General features: G+C 44.7%; 2 protein-coding genes across 5 annotated transcripts; both read left to right on the top strand.

Annotated features, from left to right (window-relative positions):
• Positions 1–509: 509 nt before the first annotated feature.
• LOC140724130 (uncharacterized) lies at positions 510–15,047 on the top strand. 4 transcript variants are annotated; one of them, XM_073038608.1, is made up of 3 exons: positions 510–807; positions 1,681–1,843; positions 11,910–15,047. In XM_073038608.1, exon 3 carries the CDS (start codon positions 12,303–12,305, stop codon positions 13,506–13,508), a length of 1,206 nt encoding a protein of 401 aa, XP_072894709.1. In that variant the 5' UTR covers positions 510–807; positions 1,681–1,843; positions 11,910–12,302; the 3' UTR covers positions 13,509–15,047. The 4 variants fall into 4 exon arrangements, with proteins under 4 accessions (XP_072894709.1, XP_072894708.1, XP_072894711.1 ...); XM_073038607.1 differs by having other exon boundaries at positions 1,677–1,843; XM_073038610.1 differs by lacking the exon at positions 510–807 and adding an exon at positions 1,232–1,313.
• Positions 15,048–15,193: 146 nt separating this feature from the next.
• Positions 15,194–18,324, top strand: LOC140724125 (uncharacterized). The gene is made up of 2 exons (XM_073038601.1): positions 15,194–15,549; positions 15,680–18,324. The coding sequence occupies exon 2, from the start codon at positions 16,737–16,739 to the stop codon at positions 18,165–18,167; it is 1,431 nt and encodes a 476-aa protein (XP_072894702.1). The 5' UTR covers positions 15,194–15,549; positions 15,680–16,736; the 3' UTR covers positions 18,168–18,324.
• The last annotated feature ends 2,860 nt before the right edge of the window (positions 18,325–21,184 follow it).

Here is a 21,184-nt window from a genome sequence, read left to right as displayed (position 1 = left end):
CTCTCCCATCATTTATTCCGGGGATTACTGAACTTTCCTACTTTACCATCTCAAGACTCTAAGCTTTGTTCCCTCAGGCTCGATAGTTTGGGAGTTATATTTACACATAACACTGTTACCTTTCCTTTATTTCGTTAAGTTACTGTAAGTAGATACTAATAAAGAGAGTGGTTTTAACATCAAAACCAGACTCCAGTATGAACTCTATTGCTGCTGGTTCGTTTCTAAAACGTTACAGTTCGTAACACAGTTTTATAAAACTAGTTAGACCACATCTGAAGTATTTCATACAGTTCTATTCGCCCCCATTCTTACAAGGATGTCGGGGCTTTGGAGGAGGCGCAGAAGAGGTTTACCATGATATTGCCTGGATTAGAGGGCATGAGCTGTAACGAGAGAATGAACAAACTTGTGTTGTTTACTCCAGAGCGGCGCAGACTGGGGTGAGACTGGATGGACATTTATAAGATTACGAGAGGAATAAATTGTGGACAGACGATATATTTTTCCTGGGGGTGAAATGGCTAATACATTTAGGGTGAGAGGAGATGTGAGTGGCAAGTTTGCTTCTTTCCACAGAGTAATGGCTAGCTGGAGTCACTGCCCGGGGGCGGGAAGGAGGAGTCACGTGATCTCATTTTCCCCTCCCATTTAACCACAGATGGGCAGCATCTCTGCGTCGCTGCCGAGGTCCCGCCCTCCGGATGATGCACCAATCACTTTGCGCATGCTCACAGTCTCCAGGCGGGCGCCGTTCCGCGGATTCGGGATCACTGTCTGCGGGCCGAAGATATCATTTTCCCATCGGTGAGTATTGAGACCGAGCCCGGGCGGGGAGATCCGATATTGGCCTTGAGCCCCGAACTGAGGGCCAGTTACTCATTTAGTACCCAGTTATCTGGGCTCGTCAGAAATGTGTTGACTTCACTGAATATGCATTGAGCGATCCAAACCAGGAGCCCAGGCTGCCTATTTCCTCAGAATTGAAACGGACGTCCCACCAACAGGTCACGTGAGGCTGTGCGCCGCAGATCTGCTTTGTGACGCACGATCACGTGGTGTGTTGCTAACAATGTTTACAAGAATAATCTCAGGAATGATCGGCTTTATGTATGAGAAGTATTTGATGGTTATGGACTTGTGTTCAATAGAGTTCAGAGTGGGGGGTGGTGGAGGGATGTATGGTTAAGTAAACCTACCGAATGCTGAAAAGCCTGGATACAGTGGACATGGAGAGGATGTTTCCATTAGACAGAGAATCTGTGATCTGACAGCACAGGCTCAGAATAAAGATGCTTCCCTTTAAAATTGAGGTGAGAAAATTTCTTCAGCCAAAGGATGTCTGATTTATGGAATTTGTTGCTGTAGAGGGTGGTTGAGGCTGCCATTTGGGTATGTTTATGACAGAGATTAATATATTAATATATTAATATTAATTATATTATATATAATTAATATATATAATATATATATATTAATATATAACTGAATGATGGCTCCTTCTTATCCCATATCGTTTTGTGACGTGTGAGGGACAATAAAAGATTGTTCACTGAGATCATTATATCTACCTTCAACATTTAAATTTCAGTGAGTTTTGCTCTTAGTAACATTAAGCAGAAATGTTTGGTTCTCCTTTCTATTGTCAATGTGCTTCATTATCTTTCATGTTAAAGTTAGACCTGCGGTGAGAGATTTATTGGAAGAAAAACCCAACTGGAAGCAAACCACAACTGAAGACAGTGGAACATCAACAAGTGAACCAGCCCGAGGATTGAGAGCATCAACTGGAGAGAACCCATCTGACTCAGAGAATCCAGTGATTCAGTCAGGAGAAAGTTTGGTGAGTCTCATTTACTCAAACACTGGTCCTTTAGACATTACATACCTGTAAAAGGAAGGTAGGAAATAGTTGGAGTGAGACTGAATGTGCCCAGAGGAACCAGTTATGCCTCTGTCAGATCCAGTTGCAATCACTCCAGGTCTGGTAATGTGCTTCCAGCAGCCCAGCCCTTTAAAACCTCTCCCATTCTGTGGAAGTCGAATCTGGAAAAAGTCACTCAGAGACCATATAAATACAAACTCTTTATTCCAAGCGCCCGGGGCTTACTCAGTTAGTCGCTCAAACAGGAACAGTCTATGACTGTTCTCGCCCAATCCACTAACTGACTAACAATTCCCCTTACACCACAGATATATCTGTCCAGATACCCACCACACAAGGCAGGCTGGAGCCAAAGTTATTTGCTATATTACAGCCCCTTAAGATAAATTACAAAATAGTCATAATGGCTTACACACAAAGAACAGACTGAAGCTGTCCTATCTCTATGCATGAGAGCACAATTCAGATAAACATCCAGAAACCCTAGCTAGCTACCCTCAAGAAGAAATATGCCTCAGCATGGCTTAGTACATTGGCTGATCATCAGCAATTTCTTTCAGAAGAACAGGCGGCTATTGTTTAAGGAAGTGTTAACCCTTTTACATACTTTACCACTCCCTCCTTTTGATCATTACATGATCAACAAAGCAGTAATTTTTGAAAGCAACCGTGTACAGCATTTCTCTCCTATGGAGTAGCCAGGAATCCACCAGAGATAATCAATTTGGCTACAGCACTTGAGGAGCTGGCCACAATACTGCAGGGGCCCTGACAGAAACAAAGGCCCAAGTAACAGAAATCCACTGAATAACCTGTACCCGATCTGAGATGTCTCGGGCACCGGCACCAGGGAAGCAACATACCATCCGAGACTCCCGATCTTCCCCACAAAATCTCCTGTCCACCCCCCTGACTATAGAATCCCCTATCATTACTGCTCTCTTCTCTTCCCTCCTCCCCTTCCTAGTCGCGGGTCCAACCTCAGTGCCAGAGACAGGACCACTGCAGCTTGTTCCTGGTAGGACATCCCCACCAACAGTATCCAAAACGGTATACTTATTTCTGATGGGAATGGCCACTGGGGTGCTCTTCACTCTCTGTCTGCTCCCCCTGCCTCTCTTGACTGTCACCCATTTGCCTACCTCCTGTCCTTTCGGTGTGACTGCCTCCCGATAACTCTTATCTATCTCTGCCTCTGCCTCCCGAATGATCCGTAGTTCATCCAGCTCCTGCTCCAATTCCCTAACTCGATCTGATAGGAGCTGCAGCTGGATGTACCTATTGCAGGTGTGGTCATCAGGGACAACTGTGTTGACCCTGACCTCCCACATACTGCATACGGAGCACACCACTGTTCGAACCGTCTCCCCCATTACCTGATCCCAGATTAGTCAGAATAAATGAAGAGCAGGCTTCTTGCCAAAGTCCTCTTGCGCCGAAGCCCGCTGAGCCAAAACCCAGCACTCTGCTCCTGCGCACTCCGCTGCCCGCATCGACACTGCCCGCTCCTGAAAGTGGGTCGCTTTTTAAAGCCCGCGCTCGCGCAACTTTACCTTCCTCCTCAGGTATTTTCCAGGTATTTGCTGGATCAATAATCAACCCACCCTTGTGGGCACAGGAGAGTTCAAACACCGAACTTCGGCCACTAGGTCCTTTGTTTCGAACCTTCCATCTTCTTTCTTTCTCTCCATCTGACTGTCTGTCTCTGACTGTCCTTGCTTAAATAAAGCAAACTGTGAGCTATGTAAACACAAGCTGTGAGCAAGTGTAAGCAAATAGTTCCACCCCTCCCTCTCTCTCAGTAAGAATCAAACAGGAGCCGAGAAAGCCAGCGGCTGACGTCACTCAGGCACTCTCTCTTAAAATGACAGTCCATGGCAAGAAACCTAGAGGTTTGTCACACCACTATCAACCAATACTTTTTCCTTTCGTTTGAGAGAGTCCTTCTACTCAGTTACTTCAGTAACACGTTTGTAGTCTGTTCGATGTATCCACCGAGATTGCCCCTTCAGTCTCAGAGCCGTGGGAGTGGTCAGTAACACCTAATATGGTCCTCTCCACCAAGGTCTGAGTTTCCTTCAATCCCAGTTCTTGGACAGGACAAAATTCCCAGGTTCTAGGGTGGGATAGTCACTCCTCTCTGTGGGGTGGTTCTCTTCCTTGTAAGCCTGTCGTACCTGTGAATGTAATGCTTGGAGAATTTTGGTTGGCTGGCATATATATTTCCCCATCACTTCCCCTAGGGTATGCAAATCCAATTTTGCTGGTAGACTTTCTGGGAGCAATGGTACACAAGTCCCCAGGGTGTCCTCATGTGCCATCAATACATGATTTCAGCTGGTGACAGCCCTCTTTTCCCCTGTGGGGTAACCCTCATGTAGAATAGGCTAGCAATACGACCTTCAACTGAGTGAGTCCAGTCTCCGCTGTTAGTTTGGCCAATTTACTCTTCAGAGTGCCATTGACACTTTCCACTAAGCCAGCGGCCCGTGGGTGGTGTACAACAATGGAATTGTTGCTTGATAGCTAGTTTGTTACACACCCCTTCGCTTGCTTTTGCCACAAAGTGGCAGAGCTCAGCATCTCTGGCAGGCTGCACCTGGGAATTATATCCCGTAATAATACCTTCACAACAGTAATAACAGTATTATTGGTAGTTGGAATAGCTTCAATCCATCTATTAAATGCATCTATAATAACTGAGCAGTATCTATAGCAATGTACTCTATGCAATTCAGTAACATCAACTTGTAGACACGAAAATGGTCAAGGGAGTCGTACCCGGTGTGCAGGGTGCAGGTTAACAACCATTCCCTCCTTTTCCAGGTGTGTGCATAATTGACCAATATAGGTAAAAACTGTGTAGGAACACAAACCTGTCCCGCTGAGGTGATCCAAAAACCTAGGTCGGGGTCTTTCTGGCACCCCATCTGGAACTACAGCTTGCACTCCTCCTCAGAGGCGTCCCCCTGAAAAGTACGTACCTCCCACATGTCTGGCAAACTCGTTCTGCTTGAGTCACGGAGGATTGCTTGATGGGAACCCGAGGAGACTACAACTATCGAGGATTGTGCCGCACTTTTCGCTGTCTAATCTGCTGAAGCATTGAGTTTAGTGACCTGGTTAGCCATGCGGGTGTGGGCCGCACATTTAATAATAGCCAAAACTCGAGGTAGCTGTTGAGCGGTGAGTAAGTTGTTTACAAAGGAGGCATTACTAATGGGGTGGCCAGAGCAAGTCAGGAATCCCCATGTTCCCAGAGAGCCCGGTAGTCATGTACAACTCCAAATGCATAACGGGAGTCTGTGTAAACGTCCGCATTTTAGTCTGTTGCTAGGATACAGGCACAAGTCAGAGCAAACAGCTCAGCCTTCTGGACGAGACAGCTGCTTCAAAAGAGGCCTGCTCAATTACTTCACTGTCCGTTACTATCGCATCGCCAGAATATTGTTTCCCTGCTGGATCCACAAAAGGGCTTCCATTCTCATAAAACATTGCCTCGGGCTTGAGGGGATATTGCAGAGTGGATGGGAATGTCTGTCCTTCTTTCATGGTGATCCAGGCAGGGAGCAGTTTTAGAAATTAACAAGCAAGGCCAATTTCATGGCCTGAAGTTGCCCAGAGATGGGGTACAGCCTCTTGGGTTCGGTCAATATTAAAAGAGTGTCTTACCAGATGTCCTGTCTTCACCTGAGTCCTTCCAGTATCAGAGTTGGCATGCGGCCAAGTCTGGCCAGCCTCCCTTGGTGCTGGAGGCTTGTTTCATCAGGGTGTAGGCAAGGAACCCTAGGCTCTTTGGCTTGAACCCAAGGCAAACCCTCACGGTGGTATGGGGAACCACCTGTCCTGTCTGTCGCCAAAGGAAATCCGGAACTTCGGCCAGTAATGCACTGTTCTCTCTTCCTTTAACCTCTCTAATGTGACTGGGAACTTTGTCCCTAGAGGGGTGCGTAATACTGGCTTCTCAATCCCCCTGGAATTGCACCTGTAGTGGCTGTGTATGTGGATACGTGCGTTCTGTGCCTTCGAACCCAGACAGAGTGATTGTAGTGTTTGATAGCTGGAATCCATTTTCCGATATAATTTCCTGATTGAGAGTGGTTGTGGTTGCCGGCATATCAATCATAAACGGAATTGGAATTCCAGCAACTTGCAATGTTCCGTCGGGCTCTTCCTGAGGGGTGGTACTCACGGCAGGAAGCATCCTTGCTTGTTAATTTGAAAACGGGTTGTTGTCCCCACCTGTCCCTTGGTAGGTTTTTGTTCCCATCTCTGATCCCCAGATATCGCCCTCTTGCGTCCTTCTTCCCACTGAACATCTTCATCTTTAATATTAATTCCCTTCAGGGTTGATTGGGATTTGAAAGTCAGGTCCCAACAATATGTCAAAGCTTGTCACATTCGATTTTGGTCATTGTTAGGCCAATCCATATTATTTGTTTTAATCATGTTGGCTAATTTAGTTGGTAAGTATTGGAGCAGTAGGGAGTTAAACTGGGGAGGCAGATTCCCATCTTTACAGGCTTGGTCAGAAGTAGTTCAGACCTCAGATGGGGTCAGCAATCAAATGGCTGAGCATGGTGCGGTGAATGTGCTGAGCTGTGTATATCACAATGCAAGAAGCATCGTAGGAAAGCCAGATGAGCTCAGGGCAGGGAATTACGATATTGTAGCCATTACTGGGACTTTGTTGCACCCAATAGTCTGAGGGATTTAGAGGAACAAATTTTTAAAGAGATCGCAGACCATGCCAAGAAACAAAGCTTGATGCAGTAAGTGATTTTAACTTTCCATATATTGACTAGGACTGTAAAAGGACTAAATGGGGTAAAGTTTGTCAAATGTGCCCTTAATCAGTGCGTAGGATTCCCGATGTAGAAGTGTGCAATAAGCTGTTAGGAAATGATCCAGGGCTGATGACTGAAATTAGTGATCATAATGCCATGCGATTCAAAAGTAAATATGGAAAAAGAGAGGTCTGGGCCATGGATTGATATTCTAAATTGGAGAAAGGTCAATTTTGATGGTACCAGAAAGGATATGACAAGTGTGGTTTGCGACTGGCTGTTTTCTGGCCAAGGAGTACTTGGTAAGTGTGAGGCCTTCAGAAGTGAAATTTTGAGGGTGTTGAGTTTGTATGTGCCTGTCAAAATAAAAGTTGAAAGGTACCTGGTGCAGGGAACCTTGGTTTTCAAGAGATATTGAGGCCCCGGATATTTTATTCTTCTGAATGCCTCAGACTGTTGGGTGCTACCAAGACTCATTAATGACTACAAATCATAAATCCATGCAAGCTCATCTGACTTTTTTTTTGTCATCTTCTGTTGGTTTCTAAAAGCTTCCCAATAGGTTTTGCTCTTTTGTTTGCTCTCTCTTTGGTCTTTATGTTTGTTTTGGCTTCTCATTTCAGCCATGGTTGTGTCATTCTGCCTTTCCAATGCTTCCACTTCGTTAGGATGTATCGATCACTCAGCTCCCAAATTGCTCCCAGAAACTCCAGCCATTGCTGCTCCGTTGTCACTCCTACCTTTCCCCTTACAAGTTTGGCCAGCTTCTCTGTCATAGAAACATGGAGAAGTTCAGTACAGAAACAGGCTGTTTAGTCCACCTGGTCAATGCTGAGAACACATTTAAGCTGTCTAATGCAACTACTTGCACTTGGTCAATCACCCTTCATGCCCCTACCATTCAGGTATCTATCAAACTTCTCTTATTGTTGAAACTGGGCTTATATTCACCACTTTTACTGGCATCTCATTCCACACTCTCACGACCATTTCATTAAAGAGCTTTCCCAAATGTTCCCGTTAAATTTTCACCTTCCCCACTTACCCATGACCTCTGGTTGTCATCCTACCCAACCTCAGTGAAAAAAGCTGTTTGCATTTACCCTATCTATACCCTCATAATTCTAACAGATCCTCAAAGCAATGTATAATTTACTTTCTGATGTTTAGACCCTTTTTTAGATAGATAGATAGATAGATAGATAGATACTTTATTCATCCCCATGGGGAAATTCAACCTTTTTTCCAATGTTCCATACACTTGTTGTAGCAAAAACTAATTACATACAATACTTAACTCAGTAATAATATGATATGCATCTAAATCACTAACTCAAAAAGCATTAATAATAGCTTTAAAAAAAAGTTCTTAAGTCCTGGCAGTTGAATTGTAAAGCCTAATGGCATTGGGGAGTATTGACCTCTTCATCCTGTCTGAGGAGCATTGCATCGATAGTAACCTGTCGCTGAAACTGCTTCTCTGTCTCTGGATGGTGCTATGTAGAGGATGTTCAGGGTTTTCCATAATTGACCGTAGCCTACTCAGCGCCCTTCCCTCAGCTACCGATGTTAAACTCTCCAGTACTTTGCCCACGACAGAGCCCGCCTTCCTTACCAGCTTATTAAGACGTGAGGCGTCCCTCTTCTTAATGCTTCCTCCCCAACACGCCACCACAAAGAAGAGGGCGCTCTCAACAACTGACCTATAGAACATCTTCAGCATCTCACTGCAGACATTGAATGACGCCAACCTTCTAAGGAAGTACAGTCGACTCTGTGCCTTCCTGCACAAGGCATGAAGTGCTATAAAGTGATGAGGGGCATTGATCGCATGGATAGCCAGAGGTTTTACCCCCAAGGTTGAAATGGCTAACACGAGGGGGCATAGTTTTAAGGTGCTTGGAAATAGTTACCAAGGGGTTGGCAAGGGTAAGTTTTTTTACCTAGAAAATAGTGTGTGTGTGCAATCCACTGCCAGCAGTGGTGGTTGAGGCAGATACAATAGGGTTTTTTAACAGCCTCTTACATAGGCACATGGAGCTTAGAGAAATAGAGGGCTATGTGCTAGGGAAATTCTAGGCACATTCTGGAGTAAGTTACGTGGTTGGCACAACATTATAGGCTGAATGGCCTGGAATATGATGTAGATTTCTATGCTTAATGATCTATATTGAACAGTGAAATAACATCTCTTCTTTGATCTGTACAGGGTCCACGATTTTAATGTGGCTTTTTCACACTTCAATAGAACCTTTGTCCATCTCCTGAGTAAATAGAGATGAAAACATATTTCAGATCTCTCCCATCTGCTTTGGTTCCATACGTGGATTGCCATTCTGGTCTTACAGAGAACCAACTTTGTGCCTTAAAATCCTTTTGCTCTTAATCTATCTCTGGAATCCCTGATGATTAATCTTTTCTGCAATGGCAACCTCATGCCTGCTTTTAGCCATCCTGATTTATCTCATGTGTTCTCTTGTATATTTTATACTACATAAGAACCTGCCTGCCTATCCCTGTTATGAAACTCCATTTTGTGCTTCACCAGGGTCTCAATATCTCTTGAAATCCAAGGTTCCCTGCAGTTTCTATCTTTACCTTTTATTCTGACAAGCACATACCCGCTTTGTACTTTCAAAATTTCGCTTTGAAGGCCTCCCACTTACCAAGCACACCTTTGCCATAAAGCAGCCTGTCCCAAACCACAGTTGCCAGATCCTAGTGTCATAATTCCAGGTGTTGATCCATTCCCTGAACACATCCACCTTTCCTATCACGCTCCTTGCATTGAGATATACAGGGCTCAGCACATTCACTGCACCATGCTCAACGTTTTTCATTCCTGACCTTGTCTGAGGTCTGAACAACACCTGTCTCCACAACACCTCCACTATCTGTTCTGTTATTCAGGCATCCATTCCCCCTGAGACATTAGTTTAACCCCCCTTACCCCTACCCCCCACCATGCAGCTCTATCACCCCTTTGGTTTTCATCTCCCAGATCAATAAAAAGGAGGTGCATACAGGCAGATAGGAACAAATGGGCTACTTATGAGATACAGGAAATTCAAGTGAACACTGATGAAAGAAGGCATGAGGTTGCCCCAGCAGACAAGGTGAAGGAGAATCCTCATGGATTCTGCAGATATGTTAAGTGCAAAAAGATTTCAAGGGAAAAAATTAATCCTTTGCAAAATCAGAATGGTAATCCGTATGAGGAGACAAAATAGATGGGGGAGATTTTTTCTGCATTCGTATTTACTCAGGAGGTGGACACAGAGTCTATAGAAGTGAGGCAAAGCAGCATCATCTTCATGGACACTGTACAGATTACAGAGGTGGAAGTGTTTGCCGTCTGAAGGCAAATTGCCATGGATAAATCCCCAGGGCCTGACAAATTGTTCCCTCGGACCCTTTGGAAGACAAGTGCAGAAGTTGTCGGGGCCCAAGCACAGGTATTTAAATCATCCTTAGTGACAGGTGAGGAACTGGAGGATTGGAGGACAACCAACGTTGTCCGCTGTTCAAGAAAGGCTCTAAAAATAAACTAAGAAATTGTACATTGGTGTGCTTGACATCAGTAGGGGGAAAGTTATTGGAACTTATGTGCAGGAACCGGATATATAAGTATTTGGATAGATGTGAATTGATTAAGGATAGACAACATGGCTTTGTGCTTGGTAGTTCATGGCTCACCAATCTTATAGAGTCTCTCGAGGAAGTTATCAGGAAAGTGGATGAAGGCAAGGCACTTGACAATGTCTCATATGGGAGGTTGGTCAAGAAGGTTCAGTCACTCAGTATTCAAGATGAGATAGTAAATTGGACGAGATACTGGCTTTGGGAGAAGCCAGAGTGTGGTAGCAGATGGTTGGCTCTCTGACTGGAGGCCTGTGACTAGTTGTGTGCCATAGGCATCAGTGCTTGATCTGTTGTTGTTTGTCATCTATATCAGTAATCTGGATGATAGTGTGGTTAACTGGATCAGTAAATTTGTGGATGACACCAAGATTGGGGTGTAGTGGACAGCGAGGAAGACTATCATGGCTTATAGATCTGGACCAGCTGGAAAAATGGTTTGAGAAATGGAAAATGAAATTTAATGCAGACAAGTGTGAGGTGTTGCACTTTGGTAGGACCTACCAGGGTAGTACTTACACAGTGACTGGTTGGGCACTGAGGAGTGTTGTAGAGGAAAGGGACCTGGGAATACAAGTCTGTAATTCACTAAAAGTGGTATCACAGTTAGATAGAGATGGAAAGAAAGATTTCAGCCCATTGGCCTTCATGAACCAAAGCACTGACAACTGTAGATAGATGAAAGTTGTAAAAGAGGTTCCGAGAGTTCAGAGAAAATTCACAAGGATTTTGCCAGGTCTGGAGGACTTGGGTTACGAGGAAAAATTGAACAGGTTAGGACTTTATTTCTTGGAATGTAGAAGATTGAGGGGAGATTTGATTGTGATAGAGGGGCATAGATAAAATGCAAGCTGACTTTTACCACGGAGATGGTGTGGAGCTACAACCAGAGGCCATGGGTTAAGGGTGAAAGGTGAAATGTTAAGGGGAACATGAGGGGAAACTTCTTCACACAGATGGTCATCTGGGTGCGGAATGAGCAGCCAACACAAATGGTGAATGCGAGCTGGATTTCAACATTTAAGGAGTTTTGTGTACGTACCTGAATGGTAGGGGTGTGGGAGTGGGGAGTTTAAATAGTTTAGCACAAGCTAGATAGCCCAAAGGGCCTGTTTCTTTGTTGGTACTTTTCTGCAAGAGCCTTTAACAGCTGTGCGGACCAACCATTCATCTCAGCAAGAAATTTTTATAAGGCTTTACAACTGTGGCACTTTAAGTTAATAATACATATAAGAAAATCCCAGCTGCACGTCAAGAAAGACTATTTGTGTGAGAATTTTTCAGTTAGTGTGTGGCCAGGCACCCATGCAGCTCAGCAGGAACAGGGAATAATACCAATGGAGGGAGCCAAACTGAGCCAAGGCACAAATTGGAGACCGCAGAAATGCCCCATTCCTATGGAAACAAGAAGAGCATCAGGGAATTGATGGTTATTCCAGATACCAGCACTGTGCCCAGTTAGAAGATGATTTCTCTGTCCAACTTGGGTGGAACCTCACTGTAACAGTGTGATGCTGGATCAGACCTTGGCAACTCAAGTAATCTCATCCGAAGTGTTGTCCTACACCCAGTGATGGATTTTGTAAATCTTTTTACAGGTTAAAAACGAGAAGGAATCTGTCTCCCGGAAGCTCAGACATGGCACACCAGTTTTGCTGTCTCTGTCTAGATATTTAAGAAGTGAAGCAAGGGGTTCAATCGACCATCCTACCTGATCAGACTATGGGGCAGGATTCACTCAGTCATTTGACCAAGTGGCATGCCCGTCATTTTACACAGGGGAGAGCCCATTCTTCTGCTCAGACATTGGGAATGGATTCAGTCAGTCATCTCAACTGAAGGTATATCAGCAAGTTCACACCGGGCAAGGTTATTCACCTGTTCTGTGTGTAAGAAAGGATTTAGTCTGTCATCCCACCTGTGGACACACCAGTCAGAAGCTGGTCATCTGTTGAATTTCTGGGAAAGGATTCACTCGGTCATCTGACCTGATGGCACACCAGCAAGTTCAGACCGGGGAGCGGCCGTTCACTTGCTTGGACTGTGGGAAGGAATTCATTTGCTCATCCCACCTACAGAGACATCAGCGTGTTCACACTGGGGAGAGGCCATTCACCTGCTCAGACTGTGGGAAGGGATTCTCTTCCTCATTCCAACTGAAGGTACATCAGAGAGTTCACACTGGGGAGAGGCCATTCACCTGCTCAGACTGTGGGAAGGGATTCTCTTCTTCATCCCAACTGAAGGTACATCAGAGAGTTCACACTGGGGAGAGGCCGTTCACCTGCTCAGTCTGTGGGAAGGGATTCACTCGGTCATCTGACCTGCTGAGTCATCAGCATGTTCACACTGGGGAGATGCCATTCACCTGCTCAAGCTGTGGGAAGGGATTCACTCAGTCACGTGACCTAATGGCTCACCAGCGAGTTCACACCGGGGAGCGGCCGTTTACCTGCTCAGACTGTGGGAAGGGATTCACTTTGGCATCGATACTAGTGAGACACCAGCGAGTTCACACTGGGGAGAAGCCATTCACCTGCTCAGTCTGCAGGAAGGGATTTACTCGGTCATCCCACCTACAGAGACACCAGCGAGTTCACACTGGGGAGAAGCCATTCACCTGCTCAGTCTGCGGGAAGGGATTTACTCGGTCATCCCGCCTCCAGAAACACCAGCGAGTTCACACTGGGGAGAAGCCATTCACCTGCTCAGAATGTGGGAAGAGATTCACTGATTCATCCACCCTACAGAGACACCAGAAAGTTCACACTGGGGAGAAGCCGTTCACCTGCTCAGTCTGTGGGATGGGATTCACTCAGTCATTTCACCTGAAGAGTCATCAGCGAGTTCACACTGGGGAGAGGCCATTCACCTGCTCCGTCTGTGGGAAGGGATTCACTCGGTCATCCACCCTACAGAGTCATCAGCGAGTTCACACTGGGGAGAAGCCGTTCACCTGCTCAGACTGTGGGAAGGGATTCACATTCTCATCTCAACTGAAGGTACATCAGGTGGTTCACACTGGGGAGTGGCCATTCACCTGCTCAGTCTGTGGGAAGGGATTCACTTTCTCATCTAAACTGAAGGTACATCAACAAGTTCACACTGGGGAGTGGCCGTTCATCTGCTCAGTCTGTGGGAAGGGATTCACTCAGTCCTCCAGCCTGCAGAGACACCAGTCAGTTCACACATTCTGAGCTATTCACCTGCACAGAATGTTGGAAAGGATTCATTCAGTCATCCCAACTACTGGCACACCAGTCAGTTCACATTCTTATTAATTCCTTGCCTTTGCTTGCTGAGGACATTCATTTTAAGAGAGAGAGTGATTAAGAAGGCAAATCAGTCGGGCTTGCAGCTTGTTTACATCGCTCACAGCTTGTTTAGTTTTAACCGAGGACTCAGACACTCAGAGTCAGACGGAGATGAAGTAGGAAAAATGGAAGGATCGAAACCAGGGAACTAGTGGCCAAGGGTCACTGTTTAGAGCTTTCCTATGCCCACAAGGGTGGGTTAAGTATCGATTCACCATACATCGAATGTGTGGTTATCACCTCATTTGATCCATAGGTGTGGATCGGATTTGGGGTATCCTGTGAAGACTACTTATGTGTTAACGCTTGGCTGGGAGTGGTGTGATAATTCACTTGAAGGCGATACCCCTTGTGACAAGTCACTTTCGGTGATAATTCGTATGTGGATTTGAAACGATGAAGCATAAAATCTACAGCAACTGTTCTCTCGTTTCACCACAATGGAACCTTTGGAATTCGACGTAATTGCCTTCTCTCGACATTTACCCTGGATTACAAATATCTCTCTCTCATCACCTATTCCGTGGATGAACTGAACTTCCATACTTTACCATCTCAAGACTCTAAGCCTTGTTTCCCCCGAGCTCAATAGTTTGGGAGTTATATTTTGTAACGCCTGTGCCCCAACTCTGAGGGGCTGAAGGGTACAACGTAGCCCCCTCCTTTTTCAGAATCGCAAGATCGCTATTAATTCAGGTCAGGAAACCCAGGAAATGAGAGAAAGACGCGCAGAATCCACAGGGGGTTTGGAATGTCCTGGCCCCTCAGCGATACAAAGCCACGGGAAATGGCCATTGTCTCTTGGAGACGGAATTGTGTATTGAGTACTGTACTATTTATTTGAAGGCCTCAGGGAATGAGCGGAGGGGGCTGGTTGAGGGATTGCATCATCCCAACCTGATTGACATCTGAGACCCCATGAGTAAGGATAAAAGAGGGTCTGGGGAACAACCCCTTTAGACGCACCAGGAGAAAGGATAGAAATCCCGTGACAGCGTTTAATAGCGACTGCCGGTGGTGACTTGTATGTGTGTCCATCCTTGCTCGGATGACGAGTTTTCCACGGAACGGCTTAGCTAAAGGACCGACTACAAAAACGGAACTCTCAAAGGATCGACATCATATAAAGGAAAGCAGGCAAGTTTAAAACATCTGTCTCTCTTGACTCCAACAAAAGGCTGCAGCCTGCATGAACTTGAGTGACTTTTATATTTCCATCAGACAATACATCGGACAATCCCCTGGACATAGATAGAGCTATTTCTTATTGATTATTATTATACCCGCACTTTTAGATTTAGGATTGACAACGTATATTATCTGTATGTTTGCATTGATATTATTTTTGTGTATTTTTATCAATAAATACTGTTAAAAATAGTACCATCAGACTTAACGGACCTCTCTATCTTTGCTGGTAAGTGACCCAGTTAAGGGGTACGTAACAACTTGGGGTTCTCGTCTCGAGATATGAGACCAAATTGGGAGGTCAGTGAATCGGGCTTGTTAGTCCAAACTTGGATCTGGTACAGGGGTAGCCAGACGGGAAACCAGGAAAGACGGACGTGGATGAATTTATAGAAAACCCGACTTTGGAGGCGCTAGAGGCGGCCACCAATTCGGACTTGATAAATATGGCGAAGGGGCTAAACCTCGCAGAGGTGAGGTTGTCAATGAAAAAGTGGGAGGTGTGAAGGGCCATAACTTAATATTATATTGAGAAGAATGTGTTTGCAGCTGAGGTATTGGAAAATATCCCTGAAAAGGTACCAGCTAGTGGGACGGCTCAGTTAGAGTTGGAGAAATTAAGGTTGGAACATGAAATTAAATTAAAGCAGCTGAGAAGGAGAAAGACAGAGCTGAGAAGGAGAAAGAAAGGGCTGACAAACAAAGGGAGCATGCACTCCAGCTAAAGGAGTTAGAGGTGAAACGGGAGCATGAGCTCCAGCTAAAGGGGTTAGAGGTGAAAAAAGAGCAGGACAGAGCTGATAAGCAAAGAGAGCATGAAATTCAGTTAACACAGCTGGAGGCAGCTGAAAAGGAAAAGGAGCGAGCCGAGAAGGAGAGAGAGTATGAGGAGGCAGAGAAAGAGGCAACATGACTTGGATATGGAAAAGTTAAAGGCAAGAGTGAAGAGCTCAAGGGTCAGACCGAGAGGAGCGGTTTAATGTTAGTCGGGAGTCAGGTTAGTACCTCCGTTCGAGGAGATGGATGTTGATAGTTATTTCTTGCTTTTTGAAAAAGTGGCAGTGAATCAGAAGTGGCCCAAAGAGCAGTGGGTGGCGTTGTTACAAAGTGTGTTAAAAGGGAAGGCACAAAGGGCATATGTGGCGTTGTCTGTGGAGGAGGAAGAGGCGGAGGATTATGACTAAGTAAAAACGGCCATTCTCCGGACTTACGAATTGGTACCTGAAGCGTATAGACAAAAGTTCAGAAATTTAAAGGAAGGGTGGAATCAGATGTATACCGAGTTTGCCTATGAGAAGGGTGTGCTCTTGGATTGTTGGTGTACAACAGAAATAGTGGAAGAGGATTTTTGGCGTCTCAGGGAGCTAATTCTGATTGAGGAATTTAAAAGTGGTGTTTCGGAGGATATCTGGATGTATTTGAATGAGAAGCTGAATAAGTCCATCTCCGAATTTGCTAGGTTCGCAGATGAATATGCCCTAACCCACAAGACAAAGTTTTCCTCGAATAAAAGTTCCCAGAGAGATTGTGGGAACGATAGAGAAAGCCTGCTGGCTGAGGCAGAGGTCCCGCCGGGAGCTAGTGGTACGATTGGGGAGGAGAGGCAAGACGGCCAGAGATTTCCTGGCTTGACCTATTTTAATTGTGGAAAGGGTGGACATATAGCATCTAGGTGCTTGGCTCCGAGGAAGGAGACGGAAAAGGGAAAGCAGCAGTCCCTATTGGATGTGCCGTGGTAATCAGTAAATCGACAAGAGTGCCCCGGGTAGACAGGGTACGAGAAGGGTCTGAGACTTGTATTCAAACGGAACCGTGTCTGTGAGAGAGGGAGACCCACCAGTTCCCGTGCGAATCTGGAGAGACACGGGGGCTGAACTGTCATTGATTAGCAGTCAGGTACTGGATTTTGGTCGCAAGACGGGAATGGTAGCTGTGAAAGGAATAGGAAAAGGGACGGAAACGGTGCCCTTGCATAGGGTCATTATGAATTGTGACCCAGTCTCTGGACCAGTTGAAATGGGGGTGCGATCAGAATTCCCGAGAACTGACGCGGACGTCCTTCTGGGTAATGATTTAGCCGGTGGTAAGGTTTGGTCAGCAATGAAGCTGACGAGACAGCCGGTGGAGACTCCGCCCCTAGATTCCGAGATCTATCCCGCATGCGCGATCACTCGCAGCATGTCGCGAAAGGCAGCTGAGAACGAGAGCAGTTTAAATCCGGCCAATATCGAGTTGGCCGAGACGTTTTTACCGACCCTGTACCACGAGGGTTTAGAGGGTGGTAAAACTAAGAGTAGTAAAGTGAAAGAGAGTAAGGGAGAGGAGGTAGACCCTCCCTTAGCGAGGAGAAAAGTTCTAAAGGCACGAAATAAAGATGAGAAACAGATAAAGCTGTTAAAAGGTCCAGGGTTAGACATGGATGATCTGTCTGGTTTGGCAGAACTGTTTGAAGAAGTGGAAAATTCTAAAGGTGTTCCCAATAATGAAATGAGGGCAGTCCTCGATGAAAAGGGTGCCTTGAAGAAGACTGCTGGGTTGGCAGATGAGGTTGTTTCAGCCCGCGGTGTTGAGTTTACTCCGGAAGGGAGTTGCCCACAGAGTAGCTGGGAGGATCAGGGGAATTTAGAATTTGGACCGGGTATGGGTATTGAAAACCTGGAAGAGGCAAATGTCCCGTTTGAGTGTGTCCAAGATGTGGATGCACGTGGTACTGAACCTAGTAATGGAGCTCAGAAAAAGTCTGAGGTATTTGATTCACTTGAAAAGGAACGCAGTCCTTGTGGATCAGATGGACTTGGTTCAGTGAAGAAAGGGTTAACCTTGGTAAAAGTGGGAAGTGAGAGTTCCCAGGTGTTTGGGCTCGAAGGTGTGTTAAAAGTTAGTGAGGAGATCAAAGGTGGTGAGGTGAATATTTTTATTGAAGGAAAAGGGAAATGTGTAGTTCCCAAATTGAATGATGATAATTTAAAGGCTGGACTGATATCAGAAGCAGCAACCAGGCTACAGAGACAATGGCTCGGTACCACAAAGCCTGTGAATCAATTACAGGTTGAGTTGGAAGGTAAAGGGGCCCCACACGCTATTGTTCTTCTAGAGTGTGGTGTAAAAAGGCAGAATTTGAAATGCTGTTTGAACAAAGAGTTTAAATTGAAAACTAATAGCCTGAAGGGTCCTGAAGAGGAATCTAGCAACTTGCGTAAAATTAAAGAATTGGGTGGAAATTCGGAAGATGGTCTAAGTTTGGAACACATTGTTGATAAAATAACTCCTATGAAAGGAGCGGGCGAAAGCCTATTTCGCCAGGGTGCCCAAGATCACCACGAGGGAATTAACCGGAAAAGAGGCGAGGGTTAATGGAGACGCCATTTTTAAATAGCAGAAGCCGGTTTTAAGGGATTTCGACAAAGTATGTGAATAATAAAGACAACCCCCATGGAAGCTTGACTGTTAAGTTTGAAAGTAACATAAAGATTAGTATTTTGCATGAACTTTTGCAGTACACACATAAGCTAAGATCACCTCTTTAGTTTTGTTTGCTGAAGGAAAGAAATAAAAATAGGTGGTTATTAAATTGAAGTCTGATGCTACAAGACTTTAGTAAGGTACAAGATGTTAAGGTATTAAAGGAAGTGACAATGTAATCGTTAATTGTTTAGATGCCGAATTGAATGTATAACTGTATTACTCTGTAATGAAAAAAAAAGCTTTGTTAGATTCTAAAATCCTGTAAGACTCTGTATTACTCGTTTATTACCGATAGTAAAAAACACGTTGAAGAAAGGGGGTGTTACGCCTGTGCCCCAACTCTGAGGGGCCGAAGGGTACAAAGTAGCCCCCTCCTTTTTGAGAATCACAAGATCGCTATTAATTCAGGTCAGGAGACCCAGGAATTGAGAGAAAGACACGCAGAATCCACAGGGGGTTTGGAATGTCCTGGCCCCTCAGCGATACAAAGCCATGGGAAACGGCCATTGTCTCTTGGAGACGGAATTGTGTATTGAGTACTGTAATATTTATTTGAAGTCCTCAGGGAATGTGCCGAGGGGGCTGGCTGAGGGATTGCATCATCCCAACTTGATTGACATCTGAGACCCCGTGAGTAAGGATAAAAGAGGGTCTGGGGAACAACCCCTTTAGACGCACCAGGAGAAAGGATAGAAATCCCGTGACAGCGTTTAATAGCGACAGCTGGTGGTGACTCGTGTGTGTGTCCATCCTTGCCCGGATGACGAGTTTTCCACGGAATGGCTTAGCTAAAGGACCGACTACAAAAACGGAACTCTCGAAGGATCGACATCATATAAAGGAAAGCAGGCAAGTTTAAAACATCTGTCTCTCTTGACTCCAACAAAAGGCTGCAGCCTGCATGAACTTGAGTGACTTTTATATTTCCATCAGACAATACATCGGACAATCCCCTGGACAACGATAGAGTTATTTCTTATTGATTATTATTATACCCGCTCTTTTAGATTTAGTATTGACGACGTATATTATCTGTATGTTTGCATTGATATTATTTTTGTGTATTTTTATCAATAAATACTGTTAAAAATAGTACCATCAGACTTCAACGGACCTCTCTATCTTTGCTGGTAAGTGACCCAGTTATGGGGTACGTAACAATTTACACACATATATACACATAACACTGTTAACTTTTGTTTATCTTGCTTAATTTACTTTATTATAAGTAGATACTAATAAAGATAGTGGTTTTAACATCAAAACTAGACTCCAGGAGTAGTCTATTGCTGCTGGTTAATTTCTAAAGCTTTAGTTTCTAAATTTTTGTTCATAACAAAATTGGGGCCTGCATATGGGATATGAACAAATTTGAGGGCGGGTTGATTAATTAATTATTGATTTCATTGGGGAAATCCCTTTTGATTTATTTGTCTGCAAAATCAGCAGCAATGGATGTTGATAAATTTCTGGAAGCACCAACCTCTGAGGCATTAGAGGACGCCAGAAGGATCGTTTTGTTGTGTATTGCGAAAAGGTTTAAACTTGCTAAGGTGAAATTGACAATGAGGAAGGCACAGATGCAGAGGATTATAGCTGAACATCATGTATCTGAGGTGTGTTTAAAGTGGAGGAGTTGGAGGTGTTTCCTGAAAGTAAACCTAGTGAGCTTGAGCTCCATTACAAGTTAGAAAAGTTAAAGATGGAGGCTGCGGAAAGGCAGAGGCAGTTTGAGGCCAGAGAGGCAGAAAAACAGAGGGAGGAAGCAGAAAGACAGAGGGTGTTCGAGCTGGAAAAGATAGAGAGATTGCAGCCAAGGGGTCTAGCGTTAGACACTGGTGATAAGTTTGAGGACAGTCGGGAAGTTAAATTGGTACCTCCACTTGACGAGGCAGAGGTTGATAAATACTTTCAGCATTTTGAGAAGGTTGCTCAGAGTTTAAAGTGGCCAAAAAGGGTTGGCCTATTCTCTTACAATGTGTAATTGAGGGGAAGGCTCAGCAAACCTATTCTGCTTTGACAGTTGATGAAGCAGCTGATTATGACATAGTGAAACAGGCTGTGCTCAAACTTACAAGTTGGTCCCAGAATCATACAGGCAAAAGTTTAGAAATTCAAGGAAATCTGTGAACCAGACTTATATGGAATTTTCTTGTTTGTGTTTTTGCTGGTGCACATATAAAAATATAAATGATGATTTTAACAGCTTGAAAGGGTTAGTTGTAATTGAAGAATTCAAAAGGTGCGTCCCTGATGACATAAAGACGTATTTAGATGAAAAGGATGCTGCTACATTGCAGGAGTCTGCTACATTAGCAGATGAGTTCGCTTTAACTCATAGTGTTAAATTTACCCAGAATAAGAGTTTCCGAAAGAGCAGCAGGGATCACCAGGGTAAACCAGAAATTAAAGCTGGGACTAGTGACATGAGTAAGGATGAACGGAAGCAGTTGAAGGAGAAATATTCTGGTCTGTCTTGTTACTATTGTAAGAAGCTGCTCATATGATGGCTAACTGTTCTATCCTGAATAAGAAAAAGAAAAAGGAGGCAGTCCCAAATGCCTGTGTTCAGTATGTTGAAGCACCTATAACCCCACAGGGTTCTGAACATTCTGTTGAGACTCAGTTAAGTACTGAGAGGTCTGACCGAGTTAAGAAGGGATTCGATCATTTTATGTTAGATGGGTTTGTATTAGTAAAGGAACGGTCAACCCCAGTACCAGTGAAAATTCTTTGAGATACTGGGGCTTCTCTGTCACTTATATTAGCGTTCTAAAGTTTGGTGATGAGACTAACACTTGTGAGGTGAATCTTATTAAAGGCATTGGGAGCGGCATTTTATTAAAGGCATTGGGGCTTCTGTGCCATTGCTCAAGGTAACTTTACAGTCAGGGTTGGTTTCCAGA

The sequence above is a fragment of the Hemitrygon akajei genome, unplaced genomic scaffold (genome assembly GCF_048418815.1).
Source record: "Hemitrygon akajei unplaced genomic scaffold, sHemAka1.3 Scf000165, whole genome shotgun sequence".
In the NCBI taxonomy this organism is placed as follows: domain Eukaryota; kingdom Metazoa; phylum Chordata; class Chondrichthyes; order Myliobatiformes; family Dasyatidae; genus Hemitrygon; species Hemitrygon akajei.
Note: the sequence above shows the minus strand (reverse complement) of the source record. Positions and strands in the feature narration are given on the sequence as shown.

Coding starts and splice junctions, on each gene's coding strand:
- LOC140724130 (XM_073038608.1), top strand. CDS start 12,303: ATGGCACACCAGCAAGTTCAGACCGGGGAGCGGCCGTTCACTTGCTTG.
- LOC140724125 (XM_073038601.1), top strand. CDS start 16,737: ATGGTAGCTGTGAAAGGAATAGGAAAAGGGACGGAAACGGTGCCCTTG.